This window comes from Haemorhous mexicanus, chromosome 2 (assembly GCF_027477595.1).
Source record: "Haemorhous mexicanus isolate bHaeMex1 chromosome 2, bHaeMex1.pri, whole genome shotgun sequence".
NCBI lineage: Eukaryota > Metazoa > Chordata > Aves > Passeriformes > Fringillidae > Haemorhous > Haemorhous mexicanus.
In genome coordinates this window covers 119794600-119806442 of record NC_082342.1, presented here as the reverse complement: position 1 = coordinate 119806442, position 11843 = coordinate 119794600, and the positions used below count along the sequence as shown (strand labels likewise).

The following is an 11843-nucleotide window of genomic DNA, read 5'->3' as shown; positions in this document are numbered from 1 at the left end:
TAGAGTGGCCCAGTGAATTGTGAGAGCGAAAAGCAGGTTTGTCCTCGGAGGGAAAGCTTTGCTCTCAGCTCATGCACCTTTGGCGGGATGGACGCGCGCGGGCGGCTCCGCGGCCCCGACGCTTCCAGAGGGGCTCTGGAGCCCCTAAAAACCCTAAAACCCCTAAAAACCCTCAGCACCCCCGCTGGGGAGCCATGGGGGTGGGGATGGATGGGCTGGAGCACGGGGCTGATGCTGGGGCAGGAGGATGAGCTCGTGGCCAAGTGTTTTCTCTCAGCAATGTCCCAACCTTCACTGAGCTGCCCAAAATCCTCATCCTGCACCATTCCTTGTGTCCTGGGAAAGCCTTTTAGGGCAAAATTGTCAGTGCTGAAACCAAAAACCCTCTTCCCATCCAGCCTGGTCTGCCCTGGTGTGCAACCCTTCCCTTCCCTTCCCCAGGCCCTGCTGTGCCCTCCTCACCTGGAGGCACAGATCAGCCACCCTCTCTGGAAATTAGCAAGGGGCAGTTGTACCAGCAAAACAGAAAATTTTAAAAAAAGGGAAAGAGGTGTGAATTTAATGCCAAAGCTATATCACAGTGCAAATTTTCCACCTGCCCACCAAGTTTCTCCTGAGGTTTATTTTTTTTTTTTTAATCTTTTATTTAAACGTAAAGTTTTCTGTACAAAAAAAAAAAAAAAAAAAAGAAAAAAAAGAGCTTCGGATTCTCTTCAGTGTTTTCTTTCTTCCCAGAGTAGGCAGGCAGAAAAAACCCCCCAAAATTAAGGCTGCAGCTTTTCCTCCTTTGCTGGCAGAAATGCTGTTCATGCTGGGGCCGAGCTCCCCCACTGCCGTGGAAGCGACGCGAGTTCCCTCTGCCCCGTAGGTGGAATGCCCAGGGTTTTCCAGGGATTTACAACAGCCAGGGAGCCACCTAAGGTGGAGGAACTCACTGAGGAAGGGCTCCCCCGAGAGTGGGTGGCAGGATCCACCTGTGTGTTCTCCTGGGAATCCTGGTGGATGTCGTGCCCCCCGCGCCTCAGCACCAGCAAATTGCAAATTTCATGGATTCCAGCTTCACACGAAACCCAGCTGGTTGTTTCCCAGCTGAAGTAGCTAAAATCTACTGGCTGAGGTGCAACATTCCTTTTCCAATGGCTTGTGTGTGGGGGGTTTTTTTTTTTGTGTGTAGCAAACTGCTCCACTGAAATCCCACGGGAGCAGATTCCCTGGATATTGCATGTTAAGGATAACACCTCCACATGACACATGCTCGTTCTCTGAAGAGTACACAGGAAATTCTGGTTAGCCATGAGTTTGCCACAGCCTCAATTTTTCAGTTGAACTGCCCCCAGAAAAGAGTAACCAGGAAGGGTTTTGCCTTATTTGTAAACATTTTCACAGTATGTCAGGAGGACAATTCTCTACCCTGCCCTCTCCCAGACTTATGGCTTTTTAGAGTGAGTGAAACAATCTGTTTGGCCAACACTGAGGTACTCTAAATAGCTGCCAGTCTGGTACACTGAAGAAAATGTTATGCACTAGAAGAGTCATAGAAGGGAGGGGAAAGAAAAATAAATTGAAATCAATTTTACACTGCAAATATTTGAAGAGAAATGCCTACTCGATGGGTAGTTAGTTTTTGCATCCCAATATTTCTAGAGCTCTGTTTCTAAACCTACATTAATTACACAGCTGTGTACATTATTTAGAAGTTCTTTACTACAGTACTTTTGTACATGCGGCGTTTATTACTAAATGTAGAGAGAAATAGTTACATAAGGCATATGTACAGGGTGGTGGGGGATTGCAGGTCCCTCTGCTCACCTTCCTCTTAAAGCTGCAAGGCCCATTCCACTGTCACCCAGTCTGTGAAGCTGTCCTGAAATACATAAAAACTCACTCAAGGCTCATTGCTCTGATGGGCATTAATTAGTCTTTCCTTTAAAATCCCTTGCATCCATTTCCTTTGTGTTCAGGGATTGGGTTTTGTGTGGCTGATGTGGAAAAACCTGGAGGTCTGCACTGGAGAGGGGCCACCAGTCACTGCCAGGGGGAGATTCCACCATCCCTGATGGGTGTTGCAGCTTTAACCCACGCCTTGGCTTAGTCTGGGAATCTCTTGGGTTGAACTTGGGATTTCTCACCTCAAGTGTTTCTTTTCCGTGAGTTACCAATAACAGGAAGAGAAAAAATTAAAGGCGTGTCGCAGAAAGAAACAGGGAGCAGAGAGGGAGGAGATAAAGGAGCTGCTGGCCTTTATTTCTCCTCTGGTTCTACACTTTGGACTCGTTCTCCAAGTTGGCCACGTCTCCGTTTCGTTCGTTTTGGTCTTCTTGGTTCTTCTCCTCCTCCTCCGTTTCCAGCTCTGCGTGTTGGTCCAGCTTGCTGGAAACAGACCAGGTCAGGGGCAGTTCTGCTCGGCTGGCCATCTCTGCCAGCTCTTTGGCACTGTAAACGGGGGTGTTGGTCTCGTAGGTTTCGTGAAAACTGTTGTAGTCAACCTCATAAAAGCCGTCCTCCAGCGTGAGCACGGGGGTGAAGCGATAGCCCCAGAGGATCTCACTGGTGATGTAGGAGCTGCGAGCCTGGCAGGTCATCCCTGCAACAACAGAGAAGGAACAGGTGCTGTAATCAGGACCCACGGCTTCCCCAAGTCTTTAATTTGGTTTTTTTTCCTGTCTGTAAGAAGGACAGAATGAGGTTTGCCATCACACGAGGTGGAGCTCACACAGCCGTTTAGGGAGCGTCAGCTGACGCCCTTCCCTGCTGTGCTGAATGAGAAGGGCTCAGCCTGCCAGTGAAGATTTTAATCACAATTTCTTTATTAAACATTGCTCTTCTGCCTGTGTTTCACCAACTCACCTGCTGTGGGTCTCAGGTGGGATGGGGCACTGTGCCATCCTCTGTCCCCTGGCTGTCACAAACCCACTGCCACGCTCAGCACGTGTCCAGGGCACAGGAATTGTCACCAAAGCTTCCCTGTGCTGGAGCCCACCCTGATCCCACAATCCAAGGGTTCCCTTGATGCCTCAGGTTTGAGCTTTTCTATGTTTCACACTCTGTGCTGCTTTAGTCTGTGGGTCTGGGCTTCATATTATGGGATGGTGAGCTCTGTGCACAGAGCAGGGAGACAAAACAATTCCTGATCCAGCTGGGCACTGTGGTATTTTCTGGGTCCCCCATCGTTGGGAGGAATGCTGAATCTGATTCAATGTTCTTAGAAGGCTAATCTATTATTTTATATTACTATATTATATTAAAGAATGATAAACTATACTAAAGAACAGAGAAAGGATACAGACAGAAAGCTAAAAGATAATGATGAAAAACTTGTGACTTTCTCTCCAGAGTCTGACACAGCTTGGCCCTGATTGGGCAATGAGTAAAAACAATTCACATGTTGGATAAACAATCTCCAACCACATTCCAAAGCAGCAAAACAGGAGAAGCAATGAGCAGCGTCCTCAGGTGCCACATCCACAGTTTTTGGGTATTTCCAGGTGTGGTGACTTCAACACCTCCCTGGGCAGCCCCTGCCAAGGCCTGAGCACCCTTTCCATGGGCAAATTCCTGCTGCTGGCCAAGCTGAGCCTGCCCTGGCCCAGCCTGAGGCCGTTCCCTCTGCTCCTGTCCCTGTGCCCTGGGAGCACAGCCCGACCCCCCCGGCTGTCCCCTCCTGGCAGGGACTTGTGCAGAGCCACAAGGGCCCCCTGAGCCTCCTTTGCTCCAGGCTCAGCCCCTTCCCAGCTCCCTCAGGAATTCTCCAGCCCCTTCCCAGCTCCCTTCCCTGCCCTGGACACGCTCCAGCCCCTCCAGGGCTCTCCTGCAGGAGCAGAACTGGACCCAGCCCTGAGGGGCTCTCAGAGCCAGCACAGAGGGACAATCCTGTTGTGGTAATGGTCCCCTGAGTGGGCAGTAATTACTATTGACTCCATGACTGCAGAAGGCTGATCAATTGTTTCATTAAGCTTACCATAGGATTGTACTATACTTCACTATCTCACTGAGAAGTTGGTAACCAACTTCTCTTACCAACAGTCTGACACAGCTTTGACCTAATTGGCCAATCCCTCCAAACACCATCCATTGTCTAATTAAGAAATCATTCTTTGGTAAATAATCTCCTTAACACATTCTACAGGTACACAACAACAGGTGTAGCAGATGGAGATAAGAATTGTTTCTCATTCTCTCCTCTGAACTTTCTCACAGCTTCCCAGGAAAATCCTGGCAGAGAACTGTGTCTGTCTCTGTTCAGAGGATTTGTGATTACCACACAATCCCTGCTGGACACACAATTCCTCATCCAGCCCAGCTGCCAGGGGCTTCTTGCCCCCCTGGGCACCCCTGGGCTCGTGTCCAGCCCCTGTCAGCAGCACCCCCAGGGCCTTTTCCAGCTCTCCAGCCCCTCTGCCCAGCCTGGAGCTCCCTGGGGTTGTTATTTACAGTGCCCTGTGAGTTGCCACATTCCTCTGCCATTTTGAGGGAAACAAAACATCCATTAGAACTCAAAATCCCACAGGAAATGTCACTAGAGGTGATTTTGTCACAGGGCTTGGTTCCTCCCACCCTTCCCACCTGTGAAAGAGCAGGAAAAAGGGGGGAGCTTTGTATTTCCACACATGCATCTGCTTGAGAACTGAAATGCAAACTTGTCCTGGAAGGACAAAGAGACAAATGAAGGCTTCAATATTTGTGTGAGGCCTAAAGAAGGAGGGCTGAGCTGGTGTTCCTGCCTGGCTGTAGCAGGGAGGTCCAGAAGAGGAGCTTTCCCACTTTTTTTCTCTGGAAATCATCACTCCACGGGTCCAAGGTGCTGCAGGAAGGGCAGGGAAACACTGGAGCAATGTCACAATGTGGTGACAGCTGGTAAATGCCTTCCTAAAGGTGACAATATAATTGTTAAGTACAGAGAAACAGCAGTTTTCAGCCATCAGAAGGGAGAAATGAGACCTTGGGAGAGAAGGCATTAAAGAATGAGGGCGGAATTACCTGGAACAGTAATCACAGCCCTGAAAAATATTTGGGACATTGAACTCCCAGTGCTGGCTCTTCACAGGACCCTCCATGTGACTTTCCCCGATGGCACCAGCACAGAGAGACAAAGGGCATTCCTACAGTCTGCCATGTGTGCTCTCTAGATTTATTATATTTATTATTTTTTATTATATTTATTATTTTTATTATATTATTATTCTATTTATTATTTTTAACAGTTTGTGATTGCCTTCTAAACAACTGACGTGTGGGTTGTCTAGGGCTTAAACAATTTTATTTCCTAAATATTCCATATATGCTGTTCAGCTTGGGAGTACAGTGCTAATAATGTGCAGTAATCAAAGCTGGCATCATTTTTGGCCTCTTAAATTCACTTCTCCTGCTATTTTTGCCTGGGCATCAGGGTTTCCCATATTTCCTGGGCAGCTGGGATTTTCTCCTGTGCATTATTATTTTATTGCAGTGCTTCCCTGAGCTGTGGGTCTGGGAAGGAGCAGGTTCCAAGTCACAGGTCCCTGCCATTCCCAGGGATTTCTTCACCCAGAGGACGCTCTGGAATGTGAACTGAGCTCGGATCAGCACCTCTCTTTGTGCCTCTGGACAAAGCTCAGCCTTTTTTTGCCCTCTGGGGTGAGGTTCAGCACAGCTGTGAGCAGAAGTAACGAAGAAATTAATTCCAGTTATCCCAATTCCACACAAACACTATCCCAATATCCTTCAGGAGTTTTATTGATATTTTTGTGTTGCTCACCAGCCCAGCTCTCAGATCAGGGTAACTAAGAGGTGACTCCCACCTTTAGGGGAGCCAAGGGTGATGCCTTGTGCAGGCTGACCCAGAGCAGAGGCTGGGCAGAGCTAAAGAATAAAGCAGGGATTGATTCCAAGGATCTCCTGCATGGACCCACCTTGGGCAGCACCAGAGCCCAGCCAGGGCTGCACCCAAGATGACCCAAAATGGCCCCAAAATGCACGGCCGGGCACGGGGTCTCTCCCTGGGATCAGCTCTGCTCCATTTGCACCTTGCAGTTCATTGTCCCAGCCCAGCTTTAGCCCAGGCACTCCCACCCTGCTTGTTTTTCTCTCTCCAGCCCACGGGGTTTGTGCTCATATTTTCTGGGAAATCCCTTTGCCCAGGATTTCTCTCCTGGGAAGCTGAGAAGCCTCAGAGAAAAAGGAAAACAACATTATCTCCTTTGCTTCTGATTTGCTGCTTTGGAATGTGGTTGGATTGTTTATCCAACATGTGAGTTGTTTTTTACTCATTGCCCAGTCAGGGCCAAGCTGTGTCAGACTCTGGAGAGAGTCACAAGTTTTCATTATTATCTTTTAGCCTTCTGTCTGTGTCCTTTCTCTCTTCTTTAGTATAGTTTATCATTCTTTAATATAATATAGTATCATAAAATAATAGATTACCCTAAAATTAAAAGTCTCCCTCACCCAATACTCATAATTTAGTTTCACTGACTTGAAAAATCCTAACTTCCATTCCAGCGCTGAAAGTGTTTCATCCAGCTGTGGAAAAGGACCAGGAATTAAATCATTGGTGAATGGCAGCCTCAATTAAAAATGGAGATCAACATTTCAGTGGAGGGTTTGTTTTTAATGGGCTATAACTTTCACATAGTCCAATTAATCTTCTTGATTTCTGCAGAAAATTGTCCCTCCTCTTTCCCACCAGGCAGAACAATTTCTCCTAAGCAAAGCAGCAGGATCTCTGAGTGCTTGCTTTCCTTTAATGAAAATTCCAAATTTCCAACTCTCTCCCAAGCTGAATTTCAGCAGTACAGGGATTAGGAACAGATGACTTTTAGGATTGGCACGTTCCTTTGGGAAAACCCATCCAGGGTTCTCTGGTCAGATCAGGGAATCAGAGAAATATGAACTTTCAGATCATCAAGCCCAACCACCAACCAGCACCACCCCCATGGCTCTGTGCCAAGGTCTCTGAGCCCCTGCCAGGGTCTGGAGTCCTCCAGGGCAGCCAGAGGGATGTCCTGGGTTCTGACACCCATCCTTCCCTCCCTCTGGCAGTGGGAGCCATTCCCTGTGTCCTGTCCCTTCAGGCTGGTGGGAAAGGTCCCTCTGCAGAGAAATCCCTCTCCAATCACCCCAAAACTGAGGGAATTGGATGAACCTGCACCTTTCCTGTAGCTCCAGGAGGCCCAGGTGGAATTCCAGGATCCTTCCCAGGACCCACCTGACCCCACTGACCTGTTGCACTCCAATCTGTTTGCTGAAGGATTTGTCACTTTTTTTCAGCTGGTTTTGGGTGCTCAGGAGAAGAAAGCAGTGTGGGCTATTAAAAACAAGCCAAAGGCTCGGAGTCAGGACCCCCTGCCTGATCCCCCTCTTCTCCTGCAGACCCTGTGTGGGCTTTGGCAAATTCCCCAGCTTTGCTTTGCTGGCTCTGTTTCACTGCTGTGCCACCAGGAACACGCTGAGATGGAAAAGCAGGAGATGTGCTGGCAGTGGATTCTCTTCCTCCTTCCTCCTCTTCTAGAGGTTTTTTTTTTAATTTTTTTTTTTCTGTCAAATTTGTACTAAACAGCTCTCCCTGCTGTGAAAATGATTGCCTCAAGGAAAAAAAAAAAAAAAAAAAAAAAAGAAAAAGAGACAGAAATTTGGAATAAAATTTCCAATTTGGAATAAAAATTTCCAGAGTGCCACCAAGTCGGTGTCAGAAGATTCCATGGGAGTTAATTGGTCCTCTTTAATCAAGCTAAAAAGAAGGAAGCAAAATGTGTTGGACCCTGAATTCACTGCAGCATTTTAAAGCTGGAAGCATAAAATCAGAGAATTTAGGTACAGCTGACAATAAATTCAGTTTATTTGAGTTAACACCCCACAAATATATATATATATATATATATATATATATATATATATATATATATATATATATATATATATATATACACATACATATATATACATATATATATACACATATACACACACATATATATATATACATATATATACATATATATATACACACACACATATATATATATACATTTATATTTATATATATATATATATACACATAAAAAATATATATAAAATGATGTATATGATATAGAGGTAGCAAAGGGGAATTCCCAGGGGTTCTGATAACTTGGTTCAGAGCACACCTGGAAACTGGTTGTTCATCTCAGCCTGAGAAATGTCAAAACATCCTGAAAGAAGTCAAAACTGCACAGGTGCCTGGGAGCCTTTTAAATATTTTAAATATCTTTGCTTCAGCATGTCTGGTGTGGAACCCTTGTGTTGTGGGGTTGTGAGCTGACTGGGAGAGGAGTGAGGACAGATGTTTTTTATCATTATTAGACTACAAGGAGTTAACTTTTGCTGGGTATTGTTTGTTTTCTTTTTCCTTTTACAATGTTAAAACTGGTGTGTTTTTTTTTTTTTTTCCCCTGCAAACGATTTGTGTAATTTGATATTTCTGTTTTCACCTTTCTTACTTGGGAAGAGATCACCATATTTGAGATTTTATTTGCTGCCACCATCTGTGAATGCTGCTCAGGGGTCTCCGTGGTAGCTGGGGAGGGAGCAGGGACCAGCTCAATCCAGAAAATCCAAATTGCCATGGAGTGAGTGGGCTGGAGCAGCTGCTCTGGCCACCCCACCCTGCAAGAAAATCACAGCTCTGCAGGAGAACACGCAGATTATCAGCTCCCATTTGCACAGAGATGAATATGCAAAGGAAATTGAAGCCATAATTTCAAGTCAGGTGAACTTTCTGATGCTCTGAATTCTATTTCTTGCTAAAACAAATAACAGGCATTAAAAAAATGAAGTTTACATTAAGTTAAATTCTAAACAAAATCTAACTTGAATCGGTCAAAGCATTCTGGTTTCATTCTGACTTCTTCAAATGTGATATATTGTGTAATGCAACACCTAAATAAGAAAAAAATGGGCATGCTTTCGTCCTTCACAAACTGTTAAAATGCATTTTTTCCCCCAGCAGGAGATTTCAATGCCAGTGAAATGATATTTTGCAGTGGAAAAATGCTGGATTAGAAATGCTTGATTTACTTGGTTACTGTTTCTCCTATCAGGAATTAAATACTGGGTAATTTGTGTCTAATTTTTTGCTTTCTGACAAGTGGTACCTGCTGAGGCAGGAGAGTTTGTCTGATCCAGCCTCAAATGTGCTGCCACTTTCAGCAAAATGTACCAACATATTCTCAATAAACTGCTTGTAAATTGATGGTAATTTTACCCAAAAATTGCAATTTTACCATATTTTACATCAGTTTAGCCTCATACTCAGGCTGTGCCCAGAAAATCCTGCTGTGCCTGAATTTTGATGATGTTTTTCAGCTGATCTTTCCCCAATGGGTGATGGTTCCATTTTTCTGTCACCTAAATCTGGGAAACTTATTAAATCCAACAATGTCTGGCCAGAGAGAGAGAAGCTGGTTCCAGAACTGGCACTTCAAGGCTGGGAGCTCAGTTCAGAGGAGCTGGAAGGTGAAATGCCAGGATTTTGTGCCCTGCTCTGTGTTTGGCTCTTGGGATGCATTTATGGATCCAGAGCTTCCCCAGATTTCAGATCAGCACCACACAAGAGCTTTATTTTCCCTACTGGGCGCCCACCACGGGGGGATTGATGGGAATTTTGGTTAAAAGAAGCTGCAGCTCCATTTTCCAAAGCATTCAGTAAGTGAAGAGCTGTCCTGACCTTCTAAAACCACACTGCTATAACCCCAGGGCTTTCTCCCCAGTCCTGCAGGTGGGATGTTCTCCCCTGCCATGGTTCTCAGGCATCCTGCTCCACAATTCCATGAAAATGTCCAGGAAGAGGCAGCAAGGCTCTGATTGCAGCTGCTGCCTCCCTGGAGAAGGGTCCTGTGGGGTTTGTCAGTGAGCAGTGGGAGCTGAGCCACCAGAGTGAGGGGCTGAGGGGACCCTGGGTGGATGTGGATGGAGCTGAGAGGATCCTGGATGGATCTGCATGGAGCTGAGAGGACCAGGATGGATGTGGATGGAGCTGAGAGGACCCTGGATAGATTTGGATGGAGCTGAGGATCCTAGATAGATATACATGGAGCTGAGAAGATGCTGGCTGGATCTGGATGGAGCTGAGAAGATCCTGGATGGATCTGGATGGAGCTGAGAGGATCCTGGATGGATCTGGATGGAGCTGAGAGGATCCTGGATGGATGTGGATGGAGCTGAGAGGACCCTGGATAGATTTGGATGGAGCTGAAGACCCTAGATGGATATACATGGAGCTGAGAAGATGCTGGATGGATATGGATGGAGCTGAGAAGATCCTGGATGGATCTGGATGGAGCTGAGAGGATCCTGGATGGAGCAGAAGCAGGTTCCTCTCTCTCCACTCCTTGCTGGAGAGGCAGAAGATGGGAACTGGGCACATATGAAATACAAGCAGGAAGAGAGGAATAGAAAATGCCCAACTCAGAAATGTGCATTTGCATCCCAGAAAGGCAAATGTGACCTGGGCTGCATCCAAAGCAGGGTGGGCAGCAGGAAAGGGACTGGGGTCATGCCCCTGAGCCCCCACAGGTGATTTCCCACCTGCAGAGCTGCCCCAGCCCAGGGAGGAGCTGGAGCTGCTGCAGAGAGCCCAGAGGAGGCTCCAGGATGGGCAGAGGGCTGGAGCAGCTCTGCTGGGAGGAAAGGCTGGCACAGCTGGCATTGCTCACCTGCACAGGAGAAGCTTTGGGCTGAGCTCAGGGTGGCCTTGCAGGGCCTGGAGGAGCCCCAGGAAAGCTGGAGAGAGACAATTCCCAGGGGATGCAGGGACAGCACCCAGGGAATGGCCTTGAACTGAAAAACTACAGGTTTAGGTGGGATGTTGGAAGAAAAATCCTTCCCTGTGAGGGTGGGGAGGTCCTGGAATGGAATTCCCAGAGCAGCTGGGGCTGCCCCTGGATCCCTGGCAGTGCCCAAGGCCAGGCTGGACATTGGGGCTGGGAGCAGCCTGGGACAGTGGGAGGTGTCCCTGCTATGGCAGGGGTGGCACTGGGTGGGCTTTGATGTCCCTTCCAATCCAACCCATCCTGTGGGTCTGAGATTCTGTGAAGTGCATTTGGCCTTGAGAAAGAATTGAACATTTTTTGTGCAGGAGCTCTTGCAAGATGGCATCCTTCAAGGAATGTGCATGGAAAGTCAATCTTTAGTGGAAAAATAAACACAACCTTCAACATCTGCACCTCTCCTGGGGAACAGGAACTCAAATCCCAGTGCAATGGGACTGACACCAAAACAAGGCACTGCTCAGTTCCTACTCATGGGAATTAATACCAAAGGATGGCTGGGAGAAAAAACCTTTTCCTTGGAATGGTGTTTTCTGCAAAAGAAACATTTCTGTGACACTTTGTACCTGCTGCACACTTGTGCTGTCACGGCTGGGGGATGAACATTTCATTAAAATAGAAGTGTGATCTATTCCACCATTTCTTCCACACCTCATTCCAGTCTGCATGTCTGGGGGGCTTTTGTTCCTCTCCTTAAAATGCTGAACATCCAAGCTTTGCTCCGTGCTGAACTTTCCCAACTTGGAGCTTTTTATAAAAATGTCACATTTTCCTGTGGAAGCGTTTGCCACGCCAGGATTAAAGACAAAACAGTGTGAACACGCAGCTTGGCATGCTGGAAAATCCAGGAAATAAGGCAAGATTGGGAACTTTCTGACAGCAAAATCTGTGAATCACCCACCAAATATTCCGGGGGTTGTTTCGAGGTTTGTGGCTGAAGAGAGCAGAGGGGGAGATGGAAGAGAGCTCAGGGTAAAGCACTTCTTCCTGCCAGGCAGATGCTGGTGAAGGGATGCTTGGAAATGCAGCCCAGGCAAAGGCTCCAAAATCACTGGAATTTTTTAG

General features: G+C 47.0%; 1 protein-coding gene across 1 annotated transcript in view; it reads right to left on the bottom strand.

Moving 5' to 3' along the window:
• Positions 1-2258: 2258 nt before the first annotated feature.
• The window catches only part of KCNJ6 (potassium inwardly rectifying channel subfamily J member 6), a 39626-nt gene continuing 30041 nt past the window's right edge, over positions 2259-11843 (bottom strand). The window contains exon 2 of the mRNA XM_059840401.1: positions 2259-2584. Coding sequence (XP_059696384.1) covers positions 2259-2584 — 326 coding nt within the window. The remainder of the gene's footprint in view (positions 2585-11843) is intronic.